The sequence below is a fragment of the Zootermopsis nevadensis genome, unplaced genomic scaffold (assembly GCF_977971745.1).
Source record: "Zootermopsis nevadensis isolate Lab colony 2312 unplaced genomic scaffold, Znev_1.0 Znev_ptg000018l, whole genome shotgun sequence".
NCBI classification, from domain to species: domain Eukaryota; kingdom Metazoa; phylum Arthropoda; class Insecta; order Blattodea; family Termopsidae; genus Zootermopsis; species Zootermopsis nevadensis.
In genome coordinates, this window is record NW_028259150.1 from 2,473,053 (window position 1) to 2,495,783 (window position 22,731).

Here is a 22,731-nt window from a genome sequence, read left to right on the forward strand (position 1 = left end):
TTATATTCTATTTTTATTGTCCTGTATTTCGTACGAGAAACACTCTTTTTAAGTTGTACCAGGCACTACGGGGATACTTGGAATTCATTCCTTTCTCGAATAATCCCAGTTCTATATAATGTAATTATTACAGAATCTAATTAAATCACTTCACTTGGGGAACGTCTTTAAGAATGGAAAGGCCTCATACACCTTTTTGTTCAAGTGGGTAATACGATTATGAGTCATCCTTTTCAGATGTTATAAATCGTGACGAATGAGACGCCCAAAGTATTTCCAAACGTCCTGTGTTTAAAAAACATATTATGGACGGATTTAAGCTTATAGTATTGAATAATCGAATAATAATGTTGGACGAAAACTTCGGCTATCAAGGATATGCCGCGTCGATTGTTGAATCGTGTCCGATGTTTCCATCCACCTTTCCCCCGACACACGCACGCACGGACACATTTTTATACGTAATTTTGAAATGCAGATTAGAGCTTAGTTCTTAACATTGTAGGAAGGAGTGATTGGAACTTGGTGGCGTATGTACAAAGGATCTTAATTATAATGGTTTAACTACATTTATGGTGCCAGTTTGATCCTTTTAAGCGGAACCTCATTTTAGTAATATTTAGAAATAAATTCCTAAGCATAAATTTTGTGTAGTAAGGTAATGGCGCCATTACAGATAGTTATAATAACCTGTGGTATTCAAAAACTCAGTATTGAACAAGTCTTCTGTGTATAGAACTCAGCTTAATAAAATTAATTAATGGGTTAATTAATTAAATTAAATGGTTAATGTTGTTAAAGTCATACAAAACAATACGCTCTGTGGGCAAGGTGCAGAGGTGTGGAAGGTACGATAAGGTGGTACATATAGTTACCACTTGGTTTTAAAGAGTAGTCCAAAATGCGCGCTCTTTTTACGTCGGAATATCTGAATTGTTGAAGCATGAATTCGCGTCTCGTGTCGATTTTACGTTATATCGAGACTTAAGTTGCGTTTAAAATGAAATGAATGTGGTTAAGTAAGTAAGCAGATAGAGATGTTTGCTTAACATATGTCGCTGTCGTTAAGTCACAGCTCGGTGATAGAGAGAATCCGCTTTTTTTCTCTTTCATAGGCGAATTAGCTGCAAATTACAATTTTGCTAGTTAAAGTTAGGGAATGAGGTGTTGGTACACATAGCCTGAAGTGGTTGCGTGGTTGTATGAATTTAATCTGACTGATCGCCGTTACTTGTTGCGTGGGTTTCCATGGAGGGAACTACCACTGCTTGTTTGGTAGTCGGTCTGGCTGGCGGGAGGGTCGATCGATCGATCGCATTGCAAGTACGTAGGAAGCTCTCGGGGTGCGCTCGTACTATCCGAATATTTCTCGTGGGTTAAAATAGATATTTTAACTGACCTCTTTGGCCATAGTACCTGGGACGACGGTTGTTGTTCACCCTAGCTTAGTATCAACAACAAAGCTCTGGTTCTTTTAGACGTTGGCACTACGGAACATTTAGATCACCATTTCGACAATGGATTACGACTGCGTTTAAAAGACCGATGATTTTTTGTCCAGGGCGCTTTTTCTCTCTCGCTTGTTTCTTTTTCATATTTTAATTTTCCAGGTATTAAGTTGAATGTTGTGTGTACATTTTTCTCGTTAAATAATTTATCAACTTCTCAGTGTCACACTTCTTTCATCTTTCGGTATATTAGGTATTTATATAGACTAGGTCTCGATATAAATTATTTGACGATTGGGAGGATGTTCCAGCAAAGACATACGAGGTGCGATCGGAAAGTTCCCAGACTTTGTCAATAGAGGGCGAACCGGATGTAGTACGAGCTTCTGCCGCTAGGGGCTGCGGCCTACATTCATAGTGAATCAGTGTGCCAGCCGGCATCATCGAATTAGCATTTGTTTCTTAGTTACGGGCGTTTTGGTAGTGCATTACACCGACCCTCCTGCGATTTCGGAATGGCGTGTGCATCAAATTTTGCCAAAGACTCGCCAAAACGGCTACGGAAACCTATGAAATGCTAAAGCAAGCATTTGGGGAGTCCGCAATGGGTCGTGCACAAACTTTTGTGTGGCATTCACGTTTTAAAAATGGCCGAACCTCTGTCGATGATGACGAGCGTTCTGGACGACCATCTTCGAGCACAACGCCCGAAAATGTTACGAAGATTCGGCAGGCCATTCACGAAGATCGACGTCGTACCATCAACGACTTGTGCGACATTGTTGGGATAGGCTATGGGACCTGTCAGCTGATTCTAAAGGAAGAACTCCACATGCGACGCATCGCAGCCAAGTTTGTGCCAAGGCTCCTGTCTGAGTACCAGAAGCAGAATCGACTTCTCGTTTGTCAGGAGCTCAAAGATCTTGCAAGAACCGACCCCAACTTCCTTTCTAAGCTCCGTGTGACTTCTTCCTCTTCCCAAAGATGAAAATTCAGCTAAAGGGAAGGAGATTTGAGACGATAGAAGAGATTCAGGCAGAATCGCAGATGGTGCTTGACAGGCTGACAAAGAAAGATTTCCAGGGATGCTTCCAGGCTTGGCAGCGGCGCTGGGATCGTTGTGTTCACTCCCAGGGGAACTACATCGAGGGTGATGGATGAATTTAATACCTGAGATAAGTGTACGGGTTTTTATAGGCGCAGTCTAGAAACTTTCCGATCGCACCTCGTAGGTAGATATCTCCAAAAGGGAAAAAAAATCCTGTTTTCTTTTCCTGTTCCAAAAAGCATGGCTCTTTTATACCGGTCGCAGCGGTGGTCCGATGTAATGGAACCGGATATCAAAAGTTACTAGTAATGCCTGTCTCTGACTCCTGAGGCAGTGGCGTCTTTACACGATTTTAAGCGTTTTAATAATATTATTATATTATAATAATGTATTAAGATGGCTGTCTTCTCGGTTGTTGCGCCCTGTAGTCTGTTAGAAGTTTACCAACGTTTCAGAGGTCCTTGCTTCCTCCATCATCAGGGCGAACAGACTACACGGCGCATCAACCCAGAAGACAGCCATCTTCAGACTCAATGTCGTGAAAACCTCATATCCTACATAAGAATTTATGTTCCGAAAACACAGGATCTTCAAGAAGGGTTTTTTTTTTTTGCTGAGTCTTTTGCTCTTTTGTTGGTACGCTTGCGTAAAGCAATGCTGGGAACCTAGTTTGACAGTATGTGTTAGCTGTTAGCTATATCTGAAAGTACGAATTCCGTGTCCGCCGTGCTACAAAACTTTCACACATCTCACCCGTCTCAGACACTTCGGTGGTACGGAATGCGAATAAAATTGTTTGGAAATAGAACTACAAGATTCAGCACCTATAAACACAATTTCGTCGATGGCTCCGATCTAGAGCCACTTTAATCCAATGCGCATCCAATACGCGTCTTATTTCTCGAAGATACATTTCAACATTTCCCTCCATGTAAGATTTGAGGGTTTCACAGCGGTGAGTATGAAGATTTCTGTCTTCTGGGTTGTTGCACTGTGTAGTATGGTCGATGTTTACCAACGTTTCAGAGGTCATACTGCCCTGATGACGGAGGCAGTATGACCTCTGATACGTTGGTAAACATCGACCAGACTACACAGCGCAACAACTCAGAAGACAGAAATCTTCATTTCGTTCTATGTCTTTCACGAGTTTCATCTTCTCAAGAAGTTTACCGACCTAAATTATGCAAGTTATTTGTTTACCGATTCGAAGTATAGTCCCTAGTTCAGCCCATCGCAAACAACATTGTTCTACTTGAAGACGCTTGAAAGATTGCGTGTGAATCTCGAAAACAAAAATTAAAGATGTTAATTATATTTCATTTAAGTACAAGCAGTTTTATATAGACTATTTCAGTGACTGATTTTGTCAAAGAAAATTTGCGAGTAATATGTTAACCATTTTGTAATATTAAACCTAATTTAATATCATTTTTACTAAATTACCATGGCGTGAAGTTCGCGAGCCATAAGGAAGGCTGAATGTGTCCCTAGGAATGGAAAAGGCCGAGAACCTTCATTTTGTGTTGACTTCGCCACATGTTGGACTGTGTCTTATGCAGCTCGTACCTGTGTAGTTACCGGTGAAAAGATGTAGATGATCTGTAGCCGTTGTGTGTTTTTAGCTTCATTTTGATTCAACCTTTGTTCTTATGTTGAGCGTGCCGATGTCTGATTGTAGGCAGTTGGATCGTCTCCAAGCTAATTAGCCTCAATTTAAAAGCTTAAAAAGCTTCATTCGTCCGCTGTCGCAGCTGGAAGGCGACAGTTTGTTTTGTGTGTGTGGTAATGCTCTGGGGTCGATACTCCGCTTGAAATCACGAATACCATGCCAAGACATTCGGTCTCCTGACCGATACACGTGTTGGAATTACACCCACCCTACAAGGACACATTTCTGGCCGTTATAGGTCAGTATTAAGGACATATTCTTTGTTCTTACATGTCACAGGACCTCAAATTGTAGTGTTTTTCTGCTGAGTGTCTGAACTGTTGTTCCTTTATGATCAGAGGGCACTGTGTTCGAAGTGCCTTCATATGCGTGTAATAAATTAATCCATTCATAGTGTTTCTTGTCTAAGTCCCGCTGTATTTAAAGAATGCGTATTTCTTCTTAGAAGTCGGTTCTCTGTAGTAGTCGAATTATAATTGATATGTTGGTCCGTTCTCAGACCCTCGTTAATATTTTCTGGTTCCTGGTTTTGTAGGGGAGCTTTGTAATAGTACCAGCAGATTACGCATCTAGTATTTTCTCTGTACATCCGCGGCTGTTGTACCGCTCTGGGTCGCGAATTAGAAGTTGGCTTGGTGATTTATTCAGGAGAGAAATTAGTTGGAGAATTCTCACTGTTTCTGAAGCGTTAGGTGCATAAGTTGTATACAGGAAGTCAGAAAAATAAATGCAAAGCATGCCCTTCTCAGTGCATATGGTCAGTTATGAGGCCGTGTGTTATCCTCTGGTTTTCTGTCTTCAAGTGCATCGTTTAAGAATATGGTTTATAATTGTGGGATCGTTTGAATAGGCCTGTTCTTGCTAAGTGTATTGTTTTTAGGGATTTTATTAACCCTTGTTTTTTGCCGTAATTACGTTTTGTTAGCAAGCCTGTATTTTTATCTGTAGGTATATTATATATTTCTGATTCAGAAACATTATCTGCTTTATGTAGATACTGTACTATGACTTCATGGGAATAATTTATTTCCATTTCTGTAAGCCCACATGTCAAGGTTTGTGTATTTGTGGAGGTATAGTCTGGCGTTTATATTAATAGCAGACCGTAAGTTACGGCTTTGTAAATTCACAGTTTTCTTTACATGTGTGGCACGGTTCGTTACTTGGAGGGGAGGATGCAAATTATAGATGATGGCAAACAAAGTGTTCGGGACAATATTTTGATCAAAGAAGCGAGCAGTTTAGATAGTACATAACTGGGAGATCAGTTATTAATAGTATGCTGGGCTGGGTATGTAGGTGGAATAGGGAGACAAGGATTGCATGCAGGATGTTGAAGTGGGAGCGTACTTGAAAACGCCCATTTGGAAGACATAGGAGATGGGATGCTAAAATTAAGGTTCTTGAAGAGTAACGTGAGGATGGGATGTGGATGAAGTTACTCGGGATCTTTTTATCCCACGACGGACTTACGCATTAGCTGTGTTGAAGCTTCAGATTTTGCTTTCAGAGCCATAGTTCATTTGTAACAGTTTTGCCCCGTAGTGGCTGGCACATCCCAAGGTTCGTCACCCCTGGACCAGTGACGCCAGTGGACCGTAATCCTGAGGCAGTGAAATCAGTTTAAACGCGACACAGCCAATCGCTCTGATGTTCATATTAATAAACTACCGTTGTGCTTTTGTGTTTGGGCGAGCTTTAACGTCAAATTTGTTTTCTTCTTTTGTTATTTAATGGCACTTGTCAAGTGCAGAAGCCGTGTAGCATGTCATGGATCGCAATGGAAGTGGGGTGTTGGTAGGACGTTGAATAAAATAAATTTGGCCCTTGGCGATAGCCACATATTATTTGTTGGTGTGTGTTCTATATTGATATGATATTTTCGTCCTCTAACATGTCACAAATAATATGCTGAAACAATAACAATAGCAAGAACTGTATGCTCGAGATTTTAACGAAAATGAGAATATTTCGATTATTAGTACACGGATGTGTGTTAACATCTTCAGAACTTCATATTTTAGGTAATGAGACTGAATTAATGCACTTTACGTTATTTTTATATCTTGTATCTACAGCATTTGTTCAGTCAGTGAGCACATGTTTAAAAAATTTTAGACGCGTTCGCAGTCCTGTTAAAATTTCTCTCTCCGTCTGCCCTACGCATTAAGCAACTCGAGAACGGATTGACCTATTTTGATTAAATATGATATTGGGATAATTTTACGAAGAATCATCCAGCTATTTCAATTGTATTCAGATCCAACGATTTTAACGACCTCTTCACATAAGATTTTATTGTAATCCTGTGACAATAGTCCATTCTACTCGAAAACCAGGGCTTTAATTTTAATATGTGAAGGACCAATGAACTGCGAGGTGTTGGTATTGATTCCTTATTCAATCAGTGTGCAGGTTTTACTTAACACAAATTTCATTAAGTATCAATTAGAATGACTAGTTAATTTCAGGTGAATTTAATGGTTGTTTATTGCAAAGGAAGAGTTCGCCGTAGTCAAAATGTTATTCAACTTAGTAGAGAGTTTTCTTTCCACGGACCGTCTCAAAATGACTCGTTTATGACTGAACATCGCGATCCTGCTTCATATTCGGGAGTTTCCGCTTTCAAATCTCGGTCCATAATGAGAGACCAATTTCTACGATCATACGAATAAATCGGTTCAATTTCTTGCATACATTTTAGTCTCCAGGTTTGTATAAATACACAGGAGAATAAAATGTCCTGAACTGAATGATATTACGTATAGATTTTTCCTAATTTAATTCCCTTCTAGTAACAAATGATATTATTTGTTAGGAAATTGGTCGTAAATTAAGATTTACAATTATTTCATACAGAACTGTAGATTTATCCGCCGCCCAATTACCCTCGAGAGCCTTCATAATGTAATGTAATCATACTATTATACCTAATTTAATGTAATCATGCTGTACTCATGTGTATTAATTACCTCTGTAACCACCGATTGGAAACGATGTTGTTTAGAGTAAATGACAGCGAATAATTAATCCTGATTGGTCTTTACCTATTAAAATATTACCTATGTGGTTGATGTACCAGTAACGCTTTTAACTTATGCTCTGTGTTAACTGGTTCGAATCTGGCCTGCATTACCGGCTGCCCTTGCAGTGTTCTTCTTCTTGTTTTGTTAGTCTGTTTACAGAGGAAGTTGTCTAGATACTAGTCTGTTCTTAAAGTAGGTCACGATCTCCTTCCAGTTCCTTACCTACTTAATGTGTATTTTCATTTTACTGCCGAAGCTGTATATTAACATTTGCTGTTGAAATATCCTCGCTAAAACTTAAGTATCAGTGAACCCTGTACATGAAAGTAAGCTGTGTGGATTTTATTTACAGCCGTTAAACTCCTGTAATTAGAGATCAGTAAGGATACGCAGTTTGTACGGTATTTGCAGTCTTGCAAATGCAGTGTACCCTCAGTGCAATATGTAGTTTGCAGGTCTCGTATATGTTGTATTAATAGACATATGTGGTAATCGAATTCACGAAACGTACCATGCTTACCAAAATACCTGTATAGTTCATTCTGTGTCCTACGTCCAAACACTTGGCTTCTTCTTGTTAGTAAATCGTTCACATAGTAAACGCCCTTGTGTGCTACTGATTTCACATTAGTTCTTATGCAGACAGCACAAACTGAAAACTCGATGGACTAGTGCATTCGCTTTCGAAGTTTGCAGACGACAGAATGAGTTCTGTGTTTGCGTTACTGCACGATCTGGTATTAAAATATATGACGATGGAACTTTGAAAATATTGCTGGGCTCTCAAAGGGCTCCTTTCATTGTAGCACGGCTGACAGTGTTCGTATGGTCCGTTGTGGTAGGTCGGGAGTGTAAGGTCTTTTAAGACTCTGAAGGAAGTTCGTACGAACAACAAACATTGATTTCTGCATGTAGAGACGACTGGGAACGTCTGGAAATCGATGTAAGGGAACTAATATCCTCTTCTTGAATGGGAACTGCATTATTTGACTTCTTTGTGGAAAGGTAAAGGAGCTGTGTGTTGTTCGAAGTAGTTTACTGTGCGATCCCCTCTCGTGATATTTTATTCCTTCTGGAAACTTCGTGTCACTTATGAAATGCTTGTATTAATTTTCAAAGGCCAATATTTATTTTAGACGTTTCTTTGTCGTTCACGACGAAATTTTGGTATAATTTTGTTTTCAGCTCAGCTTATTCTCACGAGTCATCTGCTGAATGACGGATGAAGTGACAAAATTTGTAGGATTAATAAGTTTTGAAAACCACTCTAATTTCGTTATTTTTTAATTGAATGGTTATACGTTCATTACGAACAAGAATCGAAACACTGGAACTCCTTACGTGAAATTCACTCGCGGCTTTGTATCAGCGGGGCTCTTTATGAACGGATTGTGGAAGACTATTGGGTTAAGAAGTTTTTTATACATTTCATTCAAAATGACGAGTTGTTTATGAGAAATTTGAAGTGACGTGTAATTGAATTGCCTTCAGAGGTTGTGACTGAACGCAACGAAAACGAACAGCTGCAGGCTTCTTCAAGTCCTGATGTTTTACTCTCGTAAACATTTTATTTAATCCTTTGAAGCCGGAACTCTTCGAACTAATATTTAAAGGTTCAGTCCGTACCTCAAAGAAAACTCAACACATCACCATTACGAAGATCAACTGCTTAACGCTGTTTAAGTAAATAATCGCTGTTTACAATGAGAATCATACGAAACCAACAAACACAAAGTGAAGAGTTACTGACTGTTAAAGCAGCGGGTACATATAGTTACCATTAGGCTTTAAAGGGTTAATGTAGTCGTTATTTAACAATTATACTAAGCCGTGAACGATTTTTAATATTTAGGACCCACGTATTCTAAAGTTGATTGAGCGAATTATTTTAACAGATGGTTCTATCTGGAAAGCCTGCCACCATCCAGGCAGAGGTTTTCTTCTGTTGCTCCCTTATCCGTGCTAGTGCTGGTGCATGACCACTTTATACACTTTTTAATTTTCACCCATTCTTTCACACCCGTAAAGCTCCGTAAAGTCAGCTTCGCAAGGGAGGTTGGGAACTTGCTGAGAAAGAAAGCAGCGGTCTTTGGATTTGAAAATTTTCTGTCTAAAGAAAGAACTGAATCGTGTACATGACCACTTTCTGTTGCGTAGATTTTAATGGGATAAACGCATGAAGTGTTTACAAAACACATGCATTCGCAAATTTATTTTATTGTAATGCGTTAATCATATGTATGTTCTTATGTTTCAGGTGAGTGACTTAAGACACTAACTGAAAGTTTTGCCTGATATCGGTGAGTGCACATATCACTTTAATTTATTCCGCGGTTTATAAGATTATCCACTTTTATGTCGGTTGTATAGAGTGTGATTAATACTACTGAGGTTTTATGTTGTGTTATTAAGTTTCCTGTTTACTTCAGGCCAGAGGGCGTAATACGTAAATCTGAAGAAGGGAAGAAGTTCATTAATGACAATTGGACAGTAGTGTAGTAGTGTATTAATACCGAACAGTTTCCATATTTGCTGACATTAGGGCTAAGAGGAGACAACCGAAGGACTCAGGGTCACTGTATGTCTAACTTCTTCGCTCTGCTTATTTATGATAGCTTATGCAGTAACAAAATTATCAATATAGTCCTGTAAATTTTAAAACAGTAACATTTGGCATAACTTTTATTACTTTTCCGGGAAATCCCTAAAACAATGTTGTAATGAGATATTAGAAGTAATCTTTCATAATCGTCCGAAAGTAGTTTCCGATTGGTTCGTCGTCATTATTTTTACTCATTGAAATAACGAATAGATAGAGAGGCATATGTTTACAGTGAATCTCGTGTACGTTGTTGAAATGAGAGGAGAGTTTGATATAAGAGTGAAGTTCTTGAATGTAAGAATTGTTCCGTAATTCAACAAGTTGGTTTCTCATCAAGGTACGTCGTCATAATGGAACTTCCGTATAAGTACATTGGATGTTCAAGGTAGCGTATCGTACAGAAAGTTTTCCGCGCGTAATTACCCTTATAGCTGAACAAAAGGCAGTGTTTCAGGAATTCTCTCACAATGCCAGATTGAGAGTGCGGTGTTCGCGCGCCCCCCCCCCCCCCCCCCCCCATTATACTGTTCGTTATAAACATGCTATTTGTAGGTTATATTCGAGTCGACTAGGATTTGAGTAGGCTTCATCGCGTTCTTGCATGTTGCTGTATTCAATACATTTGCCAGTCGAATTTTGAAATTATTATGAACCGTAAATACTCTGGGTATATATAATCTGATAATTAGTAATGTCCCAAAAACATGTATACACAGCAACAACGTTGGTGACCGTCTGTTAATCACTTGCTCACGGCTGTCATCTGGGCCACGAAGTTAACGGTGGTCATTGTTAACGCCTGCACTAGATTAGCTAATTCACTGTGCGTCAGATCTTGCGTTTTAAACGTTCGGTTTATTAAAATATCTTGATTTTATTCATTGAATGTGTATATATATATTTTAGGGACACACTGTAGATGCGTTAGATTTTTTGCATTTACTAGCTTTCATCCGTTGTAGGGGTCCGCAGTGGCCGCTTGGTCGCTGGGACCGTGAGTTCGAATCCCACTCAAGCCATGGATGTTTATCCGCGTTTTTCTGTGTTGTGCTGTCCTGTGTACGGGTAGAGCCTTTGCGATGGGCCGATCCCTCGTCCAAGGAGTCCTACCGAATGTCTATAGATCAAGCCAACGAAAAGTTGGGACCCGCAGTGCTCAGGCACTTGAAGAACGGGTCGTTCCCAGGATCCCAGTATCACCCATTGTAGACAATTTTATTGATCGGCACACGGAACAGATGTGTTGATTTTGACGGATTTGTGTACTGTGATACAAACGAGAACACTTCCCAATCTTTGTTTTCATTGTGCTTTCTCTTCACATTTAGTACCTACTACGCTTGATTGTAAAGACAAGAATGTAATTCTTAAAAGTTTAAGGCAAACGTTTCGGGCTAGTCTGTCTATAAAACCGGTGTTGCTGTAAGTGATTGAGTTTGCTGCTGGGTGATGAAAAGGGAGTTCTTTACGCAGAAGACCTTGTTTTTTAACAACGGAATTCTGCGGACCAGGTCTAATATAAGTACATATCTCCAAAGGCACCATTCTCTTCGTACACAGACTATTCTTAAAACTATAAATCTATTCTCCCTTCCCTATTCTCACTTGTATCTGACTGGTTTTGATGTGTATTAAAATGTAGATTTGTACAAATATTCTTCTATATTCCTTAATTCAAAAACGTTAATATAGTTTATCATTCTCTCACGAGCTTTATGAGCTACTTCATTATTAATAAGCAGTCTCACACTAAAAGAAATCATTCTACTTCCTCGTCACGAAACGTAATAATACAATCTGTAAAAACATCCTCTTCCCCTCCGTATAGAGTCATAGAATCGTCCCCCATTTTTCAAATCCTTTCCTTTTCCCAATCAACATCTTAAGTGCCATTCTTAAACCATTTAACCCGCTTCTCCAATTTCTTGTGCAGGAAACGTGTCAACTTCCCTAACTCGCACAAATTTCGAATCGTTGATAACCACCTATAAGCTGCATGACATCACAGCCAGGATTACCACAATATTTTTTAGTCTGTGTCTCAGATTCATATGACTTTTAGGTAGCCCTTTAATGTGCAGATCCCACATTTTTAACACTGGCCTTGAATTAATTCTTTGCCGTAAAATCGCTCTACATAAAATGTATGCACCCTAATCGTTTATGGCCTGGGAATATTACGTATACTCTGAATCTGTTAATAAGCCAGTCGATCGCAGTCGCCTCCACATGTGTGAAGTGCTTGACCGAGTAATTGTGACGTGGGAAATCGATACAGCGATTATTCATCGTTTGATTCCTCGCAGTGATTTATTGCCAGTTGCGTGATACTAGTTAGTTTCTTCCCATTTATACGGTTTGGTGGTCACTGTGATAACCATTTGGAAAGTGCTATGATACCTAAAGTTACAAAACACCTGTCAGCTTTGCCTTGTTTGTCTGTCAGCATGTAATCAAGAAAAGTTGAACGGATTTTCACAATGAGATTGTAATGGTGACGAGTATGAAGATGGCTGTCATCTGTGATGTTACGCCATGTAAGATGTATACGTTTACCGATGTTTTAGAGATGCTTACTGCCTCCATCATCAAGGCGGATTTTTATTAATTTTGGTTTCGGAGAGTTTTGCTAAAACGTGTCTAAACTTCAATTTGGGTCAAAACTGGATGAGAATAACGGGCGCTATGAATATCTAAATGAATTACTGGCTACATCTCGAGTGTAACTCGCTAAATTTTTTTCGGAGCAGAAATTTATGAGCGAAAGTTGCAAAGAAAAATTACAAGCATATTTTATGCCCAAAAGGGGTACTGTAATATTTAAAGTAAAATCATAAGTTGTAAACTGTTACATTTTTTTTTACCTCCCACATAAGAGTTTTGTTCTTATAATTACGTAGTGGTCTTCACTACTTTGCCGTCTCTCAAAAGTTACAATAATAAGATTCGACATTTAAACACAGTGTATCAGAATTATGAGTGTCCTGAGGCGATTCTATCCAGTACTTTTTACCAAAACCGACTTCTTTAATATACAAATGTCAGAACGCTGTTGGGATTTCTGACTGCAGTCGATTATGCATTTTCTCTGCGTAACAAACCTCGTGCAGTGGATGTTTCACTAAGACATGGCGCGCATATCAACTCAAAGAGGATTCTGAACTAATGTACTCAAGCAAGTTCGGCTGAGTAGTACAGTGTCTGAAATATATTTGAAGGTATCTGGTTCGAATCTCAGCCAAGATACTGAGTAACGTGAACATTTTTGTAGTTTCCTTCCTTATTAAATTTTTCACTCTATACAGCGTTTTTAAATTGTTTAAGAATCAGTCGTTATAGCACAGATAGCACACATATAAAGACGAATTAAGTGTGTTAAGAAAGTTAAGTAACATACGATTCTTCGTGCGATCCTGTCTCCCCTTTCAACGCGTGTGTGCAGGTATGATCCGCGTATGTATGAGATTGCATTCACTGCAAGAGACATCGAAGAGATACAGTGCGCCCGCATTCTTCCGTTTAGACTACCCGTGTGACACATGTGTTGGAGAAGATGCCGCGTGGGTGCGGCTAGATACTTTTGTAGATTGCGTTATCGATGGCGATTGGCAGGCCCTTGACGGTTATTCATGTGTTACATCGCATTTATGTTATACGTTACTATACGTTGTCTCATAAATGTACAGTTTTCAGTGTAACAGTGAAGTAAGAAATAAAATTGTTCCTTGAGCGCTGGAGATTACTCGTACGTTAATATTGTATGTTTAAATGATGAGCAAGTGACCGAAGCGGTTTGGAAGATTGGTATACAGATATGTTCTGCTTCGCCGGCACCGTGGAACCAACCTTCCTTGCACAGAAGGTCGGTCGGTGTTTTATTAACTTCTGTTAATCAGAAATTAATTTTTCATGCACTGCTGTCCCACTGTTTTGGAGCATAGCACATTTTGAGATGAATTCAATAAATTTTCTCCGTTTTATGGAACCGAACGGTTGAGTTCCATTTTCTTAGGAGTTCGCCATTGGTCCATGTTCTGACACAGATTAATCAAGTCTACGTCTTCGCATCCTGTTTCTGTAGTGTTTATTTTGTTATCCTCCCATCTACATCTAGGTCTTCCAAGTGGTATCTTTCTGTCAGGCTCATTATGGATACATTGTTTACAAATGTTGAGTAGTGTTGATTCATGATCATTGTTAAAAGATGTAGCTTGAGTTGATAGAATATGCCTGTATTGCTGATGTTAGGAGCTACGTTGAAGCAAACGAGTGAGGAGGATATGAATAACAAATTCGGTAAGGTTTTTGGGTTACAGATGAATCAGTATTCACAAGGTGAAGGTTAGCTGTAGTTGAGAATGTGTACCATCCCAAGTTATAGGGAGGGAAAGACGCCTTGGGAAAATCGATACATGCGCAGATTCGGCGGTGCTGGTGGCTGTAGGTTCCATCGGTCTTCTTCCTTGAAGACGGTATTTTGTCTTGTCTGATAATTTCTCATTCCCCGCATTCTGGTGGCAGCAGAGAGCTGTCATTGTCTTCCGAAGTGTTGTATGCCTTGTCGCAATGCATTGGTGTTTAACTGAATGCCATGGATCTATGAATGGGAGTGCATTTATCATGGGTAAAGCACTAACCGGCCATGGTGGCACGTAGGAAGTCTGTAGTGCTGGGCTGCTTTCTCTGTGAAGGTGACTGTCTTTAATCTATTTATGGTGTGTCTGATGAGGGAGTTGAACGGGTTTGTCATCCGGAATCAAACTAAGAAAGTCAGTAGTAAATTTCACATCATTTAATGCCTAAGATACAGAAAAATTGAGGTTAAGAGAAACTGTTTTGGGGTGCAATTTTATGTTTTCAGCTGGTTTTTGTTTCGTGTAGGGGGGAGTAAAAAAAAGGGAAGGAAACATGGCGCATGGATAGTGGGCGGTGTGACGTCATGTTGGCAATAGTCGGAGAGGGAGAATTGTCGAGTAGTGGGGAGCACGAGAGAGAGAGGGGGTGGTGGAGAATATCCACGTTAACGATCGCAAGTGACGATGTTGCTGCTTGTGGCAATGTCAGGGCCCTGGGACTTCCCCTATCCCCTCCATTCACTCTCACCCCCTCACCGACCTTTTGGCTTCAAATTTTTGTCTGTCTCCTTTTGCTAGCTGGCACGTACCACATACGCCCCCGCACTCTCCCTTCACCCCTCACCACTTTCCATTCCACCACTCTGCATCCTCTCTCGATGCAGAGTTATCTCCCATACACTTTCAGCATTTTCCTTCTCTGTCTGCTCCCCTCCACGGCAGTTTCTCTCTCTTTCTGATCACATTGCTGTGGATGCTGCATCAGTCTGGACCAGCCACTCGCATCATTCGGTCGCGAGCAGGCTTTTGTCTCATCCCATACATTCCCACAGAGCCACTGCTGGTTGAGCAAGGTTGGCGATTAGGCCTACACTTGTTGAGCCTGGACCTTGCGGTAGGTAGGTTAAGGTCTCCGGTAAAATGAGTGGCGTGGGATTTTTAGCGGCAGTGAAGACTTTTACACCATCTGCAAGAAGGCGTCGACGTAGCGAGAAACAGCTTCAGAGACTTGAACTTCCCGGGACGGAATCGTCGACGGCACAGCAGGTAACGCATCCTGATGTTGTCCCGACGTGGGACGTGGCACCACCGATTACGCCACCAGCAGCTTTCCTACCTGCTAACCACAGGAAGAACAAATCATCGGCTCCTGTGGTAGTGGCGACAGGTGAGGTTGGACGAAGCTATTGTTATTGCTTCTGCAGCATTCCAGCTGTTCGATTGTGGATGTCATTTGACGTACTGGTTTCGATCTACCTCTGTTATCTATGACACGTTATTTGAATCTTTTTCTGTGGTCTTCCTCGGTTGATTAGTGTATATAAGTTAAGAAATATTTTGAACGATGTAATCTAAGCGACATGCCATCTGCTAGTTAAACGTGGAGGCCTGTTCTTATGGGGACAATGTAAATATACCTGTAAAACATTGGTTTTACTTTGTATTATGTGCCGACTTCTTTTCCATGATAGGCGCTCATAAAATTTGTCACAAGGCACCATTACAGTCCGAATATTAGTGCTGTCATGATCTGTGTTACTGAATGACTTAGAGGTACTCTTTTCAGTGTAACCCTACGAACGCACATGATGTGGTTGCTTTAATGGCTAGCGTTTTTCATTTTGGATTACACTGAAAGTGTAGGTTGTTCGCTTGGTGGATTGCGCATTGACCTTATTAGCATTTTTATTGTTTTCAAATGGCGTATTTGATTGGTTTTTGATCCTGTCGAAATAAAGATGCCGCTGTCTAATTTGCCGTTTGTACCGGACGCAAAAAATTGACTGTAGTAATTATTGTATTGGCCGGTCACAGTGACCACGAAGTCTGAGGCGTGGGCCTTGCTCACTTGGACAGTGGGGCCATGGGTTCGAATCCCACTCAAGGCATGGATGTTTGTCCACGTAATTCTGTGTCGTGCTGTCCTGTGTACAGGTAGAGGCCTTGCGATGGGCTGATCACTCGTCCAAGGAGTCCTACCTATGTCTAAATAGATTAAGTAACCTCCACCAAAAAGAGGCGGCCATGACCCGCACTGGGTTGTAGAACATAGGTGATGAATTATTTAATTGAAATCGTTCTGGATCGTAGAGATAAAAGTTTATTTCGGTAGTATTTGTATTGTATTGTTGCATATGTGGTAGAAATACCAAGAAACCCAGGATATAGATGTTTGTGTAAGGTATGTATTATGTTGGCTGTTGCCCAAGTTACTCTGCTTCGGCTGTGTGATTGTGTCTCATATATTTATATTGACGACTCTTAGCGCTCCCAAAATTAATTCAGACCGTTTCTATCTATCACTGGGAACTGGCGTATTTTAATGGGTACCAGCGCGTTCTCTATGTTTTGTGGAATTTTATAAAGTTTAAAATCGACCATTAACGTACTTTATGTTTTGATTTCCCAATACATCCCAAATGTAATTAAATAAGCCGAATATATATAATGGAGAATGGCTGTCTGAAAGATTAAATGTTTGTCATCTGACATATGCTAAGGAGTTTGCTTGATGGACATACCATAAAAGTGAGGTTGAATATGATTTTATGCTACAACCTAATGAGAATAATTGTCGTTACTCAAGGGTAATTCGTTAAAATACAGTAAATTTGTCCTAACAGTATACGGCGGAGCAGAACTGCAAGAGATGGACAGCAGCTTGAATATTGGAGGGACTGATCTATAATTGTAGCGACAGCCAGGACATGTGATTTATGTGCCTTAATACGACGGATACATCATTTGGACTCAAATTGTTCCTCTGTTGTTGTCAGTGTTTGTAAGGTTATGGAGTGTAAGAAAGCTTTATCCTTCACTGTTAAAATAGACCCTTTCGAAACGGCATAATAAATTCTGCTATGTAGGTCCGTAGTTTGGCGCACAGGTTAATCTGTTTATCTTCCTGCCGCCATCAGCCATCTTCATAATCACGTCTCGTTGGGAATAACGAAACCAGCCCTGTGGGTGCCCCCACATAAATGGATTCTGGATTATAATAGAGTTGGGAAAGTAAGCGTTGACCATGCCCGGAGGCGTAGGAAAGCAAACATTTCTATACGTTACCTAAACAGTTACTTTATTTTGATGTAGAAAGAAATGAAAGCAGCAGTTTCCAGAATTGGTAACAGGAGAAACGAAAGAGATTCTTAGTTTAAACACTGAAGGTCGAATATAACGATGGTAATAACGTTGATCGTCATCATTGTATGCAATTGTTACTCTTTAACGATCGCAGCAGAATCCAGAGTTGTTATTAACCCTTCAGAACCTGATGTTAACTGTATGTATCGCTGCAGTAGTCAGTGATTGCATTTTGCCCACAGTGTGTGTTGCATATGATTCTCAAAGTTTGCAGCTGTTATTTCCCTAGACAGTATTAACCAGATGATCTTTGTAATGATTTTTTTTATTTTAGGTAAGAACTGTATTTGTAAACAAATACTGTTTGGGTGACCTTTGGCTTACATTTTGAATTTTGACATTGACCTTGGAAGGGTGTAATTTTATGAAATTGTGATGTAAACGTGGGGGGGGGCTACTTTAGGGCGAAATTTTGCATCAAATCCCTGCGCAGCTTCTGTCTTTGTGACACTTCTCGTCTCTCTACCTTCTCCATTTCTAACGCCTTACCTTCTCCTCAACCTGTCTTTAACAGAAGAAGGAGCGGGCACTTCCTGGGTACCTTCATAGCCAAAACTTTATCTGTGTCTCCTCCTGTCAAATGTAGTATTTTACTATTCTTTCTCCACTTTCTATTTTCTCTCGTTTATTTAGCTTTAGATTGTTAATTACTTTGATGTAGACTACAAAGGGAACCTGACAAAAGTTGCACTCTTTGCAAAATCCTTCCTTTGTTATATCATCTTGTAGAAAATTATTAAATTCACGATTGCTCTGAATATTTGACCAAATTCTGAGTTCCAGAAGCGATTCCCCCCCCCCCCCCCCTTCTCTCTTTCGACTTGGCATTTAAATTTGCTAATGCTACGTTTGTCTGTTCGCTGCATCACTTTGTATTCATTGTTCGTCTGAGTGAAGTTGAAAGTGAGGAAATAGATATAGAATGTCCCATAATTGTGTCATAACATGTGTTGGCTGTTTCGGTCTCTAAGGAAGTGTTACAGGTCGCCCATAAGCACTATCGCAAGGCTGAGCAATGTAATTGTCGCCCTATCACTGATTTATAGTCAGAATTACAAATCTATCTACAACTATCTGAAGAAGACTCTTTTTTACGATGTGACGAAACGTTATTACTATTTTTCTGATCGCAAATCCGAAAATAATTTGGAACCAACACTCCAGTGTTCTAATCTAATGCTGATATGATACCTTTAAATAGGCCATTTCGTACAAATGCTTCTGCTAATAGTAGAACACCTAACTGTTTTCTGGGTTGTTGCGATATGCACTCTGGTAGACTTTACCGATGTTTCAGAGGTGCTTGCTGCTTCCATCATCAGGACGATCTACTTGTATGTACGCAGTATAGTGCATATAATTGAAAATCTTCCAAGATCAGATATGTTTTGTGCATCCTGCACACGTTTTTCGTAATATTATGTTACCTGTGCGATGAAAAATAGTTACCTCATATCAGAAAACGCGTTTGTTAATGTCGTCTGTATTTTGCTGTGCGTAACTATAGATTAGTGAAGAAGATCAAATCAAAACGAAGGGCACGTCTTACTGATGAAAACTTGGAAGGATATATAATTGCCATATTTCAATATATTTGCCTCATTTATAACCTTGCTGCCCGCGGGTCGATAAGCAACGGTGAATGTGGCCCTAGGTCCGGAAGATGTTGAGAATCCCTGACCTACAAGCATCGCTCGGTCCTTAGAATCATCAAGTGGTCGTCTCACTGACTGGAGGCAGGGGCGGAGAACACTGCCTGAACATCATCACAAAGTAATGAGGCATTGATAGGAAGCTGCTCATCGGCTGAAACGGTTCAATTTGGAGGCTGCCTCACTTCCAGTGAGAGCAGTCTGTTATGTAACGATGAATGCGAAGTACAGTTATAACTCTCGACAGTGAGGACGTACAGCTGTATTCCACAGGTGTAGCCTACTGGCTGCTTTGTGAATTTGGGAAATGTTTTTCAGGCCGTCGCGTAATTTTTAATCGTTCATTGCAGAACTGAGGTTCGCTATGTCAGTCGTCCGTTTTATTTTGCTTCTTCTGTAAGGTGGTTCTGGAGGATGAGGGCCATCAGGGGTGTCTCCAACCAACTTCTTGCCTACGTCATCTCCCTAGTTATCAGTGCCCCTAGTGGCATGCAGTTTGTCATGAATAACAAGACACACGAGTTGTACAAATGACCGGCGTTCATTACGCGCTGCTTCGTTGTGCGTAATTCTGGAGCAATAAAATAAGATTTTTTTAAAAATGGTGAATTTTATTCATGCTGAAGTGTATAGCGGTTTAAACTGAATAAACATAAACTTTCATTCAGTTCAAGTGGTTTTATCTTTTTCCCGATAATCTGACAAAATTAGATAGAACTCTAATTTTAAATGTTGTTTTGTATGGGTGCGAAACTTGGTGTTTTTAAATAAGAAACTTCTGAGAACGGCATTTGATAGCATAGCAACAAGAAAATGGTTTAAACTGTATATTCAATGGACTTATCCGAATTTTTTATGAGTAGATGAGGCTGAGTTTGACTGGACACGGAGATCGAATGGGAGAGGTGAGAGGAACGCACACAATTTTGACTGGGAAACTCATGGGAAAATACCACATTTAGACCGAGATGTAGAAGTGAATCTTTTCGAAATATCTGCGAGGAAGTGAACTGGGTTTTATCGGCTGTTGTCATGATGGTACTGAGCCTTGGGGTCCGTAATATTTTGGGTTTCTTTTGCGCTTTGAGAGGGGTATCACCCGAGTTGGAGCCAGGCGTTCTACATATATGCTAACCCATTCGGTGAACGAGACATTAGGCACGTTTCGTGTAGTTGGTCAAATAACGTGAAGTTATTTGGATTAAGTTGGTAAAATAACGTAGGTTCGTTAACAAGTGTTTTCGTCGCAGGTGTTGGTAAGCATTGAATTATTATGTCGGTCAACGAATACGAGATAGTGAGCATATGTATTGCTAAGCTGGCCAAGTAACACGAGGCAGTAAGCAGAAAAGTAACATCTACTTCGATGTTCACTTGCATTTTGATCTGTGCAGTGTAACATCTTCAGCAACAAGCTTTGCTGGAGTGTTTTTGAAGCGGTAGAAATGTTTGTAGCGTGATGTGGCGGCTGGTACTATCCTTGTAAAATACGCTAGTGTCGCAAGGTGTTTTCCTTGTCATCTGCATGACTCAGCTTCAACACTTCGCTTCAGATATCTCCCACCTCAGTTCTGGCTTCCACCCAGGTTTTCACAATCAACGAGATCATAAATACCAAGATTCACTTCGCGACGTAAAATAGTGCCCAGATCTGAAGGTGTCATTGGATGCAGTGAAACGTTGAATTTAGCAGATTGCGTATGATCCAGACTGGTGTTCAATACAGAATTTTAAAGAATTTAAATTATTTATTGTTTTATATAAATGTGCTGTAGATTGAGATTTCAGGTTCTCGCATCAGCGAATATGAAGATGTGTGCCTGTCTGAAGATGGTTGTTACGCCGTGTACTCTGGTAGAAGTTTACGGACGTTTCAGAGGTGCTTGTTTCCGCCATCATCTGGGCGACACCCTGAAGAATCTTTGAAACGTCGGTAAATTTCTGCCAAACTACACGGCGCAACTACCGAGAAGATAGCTGTCTTCCTGCTGTAGATTGTTGCTTTCAATACAGAGTGCATCGTTTACTCAGAATTGGCTAGTACCCGTTTGGTAGTAACAGTAAAATTATTATTTGCGTCCTTCGGATACAAATGTATTCCTGAAACTCCATGTCTAAGCATGGAACTAGCTGTAAATGTGTTCTCTCCAGTGTGAAAGGTTCTGATTAAAATTTCAGCTCAAAATAAACAAGAGTGCCAGACAGGGCTTGTTAATCTTGAAGGTCACCATGTTAGTATTTTTATCACAAAAAAACAAGAAGTTCGCACAAAATTAGTGGTCACTGTTTTCTCTCGTTGTTACAGACTGCAGTGATGCGTCATTTGTCATCATAAGGTCCATCATGTTTCATGTCCTGTACATTTTTTTTTCAGAGAATGATTTAATAAACATACGTTTTGAAAGTAAGAGTTGTTATTTAAAATTTGAGATCTTAGTTTGAGAGGAGATTCGAACCGAGTTCTCCAGAATGCGAAGGAAGTGTGAATGATAATGTTCTGCTTCTGTTGTTATTACTGATATCATCTTTATTTTCTTGTATTTATGCTGGTTTTTCTTACCAGTTATACGTATATTCGGAAATTCTGAAAACATATTGTATAACTATTATATTATTTACAATATGAAACAATGTGATGACAAACATATTTTATAAATTTCGCACAATGTATTTCTGTATAGCAAGAAGTATTTTCTCCCGTTCCCAACACTTGAAGTGTAAGTGAAGTTGTATGGGTCTTCGAGTGGTAGGATCGATGATTAATGTAGCGTTATTTATGTTTCTGGTATTGCAGTTAGCGGTTTCATTATCATCTCGTCCAGTCTGCACAAAGCTTTAATTCCTTCTGTTAGGTCCACATGTTGATTACCTTTTCGTTTGGGGTTACAAACATTGCTGCTTAATTTGACTCTGTAATCTTATGTTCCTTTAATTGTTTATAACATGTCATTATATCCTACATTATTTTGTATGCATTCATGTTTTTTTGTTTCCATTTTAGTATGGCTTTCTCACATTTTACCCTAATTAGTCCATGAATTTTTACCAAATTGTTAAGCCTGTTAGTGTAATTCACCTTGGTTAATGTGAAGCATCTACCTAGAATGTGCTGTAATTTATCTCCTGCTGAAGTTTTTCTGCACCTCTCGCCCGGTAATTCTCTTTTGTAATGTACTTTTTACGTTTACAAATTAATCAGTTTACCCACCCCTGTTTTTCCAGCTGTAAATTACACAGCTTTGGGAGATGACCGACAACGAATATAAAGTATGTAGAAGCAATCGGTCGTGGCCAGTTTTAAAATGCTCTTAATCAAAGTCCATGATCATCAAAAATGTCGTTATCGTTAAAATAATTTATGTATAATCTGGAACAATCTAATGCTTTCGTTTCCCATGTGAGGTCTTGCGAAGGAATTTCTTGATGGACTTCACGTAAGTGAACATAATGATAAAAAAATCTCTCTTATTTTTTTGTAATGTTTATTGTCTCACAGTTCTGCTGCTATGTTTTTGATAAGGATGACAGTTAGGCATTAGTGCTGAAGTATTCCTTTCCCCGGACT

The 22,731-nt window shown here is 39.8% G+C and overlaps 1 protein-coding gene across 10 annotated transcripts in view; it reads left to right on the plus strand.

Annotated features, from left to right (window-relative positions):
- Positions 1-22,731, plus strand: part of LOC110827866 (phosphatase and actin regulator 2) — a 254,537-nt gene that overhangs the window by 210,612 nt on the left and 21,194 nt on the right. The window contains exon 1 of one of the 10 annotated variants that reach the window (XM_087351056.1): positions 15,138-15,538. The exons of the other annotated variants lie outside the window; for them this stretch is intronic. Within the exon in view, the coding sequence (XP_087207182.1) occupies positions 15,292-15,538 (247 nt within the window). The 5' untranslated portion in view covers positions 15,138-15,291. Of the gene's footprint in view, positions 1-15,137; positions 15,539-22,731 lie in introns of those variants that run through there. 10 annotated transcript variants of the gene reach the window in all.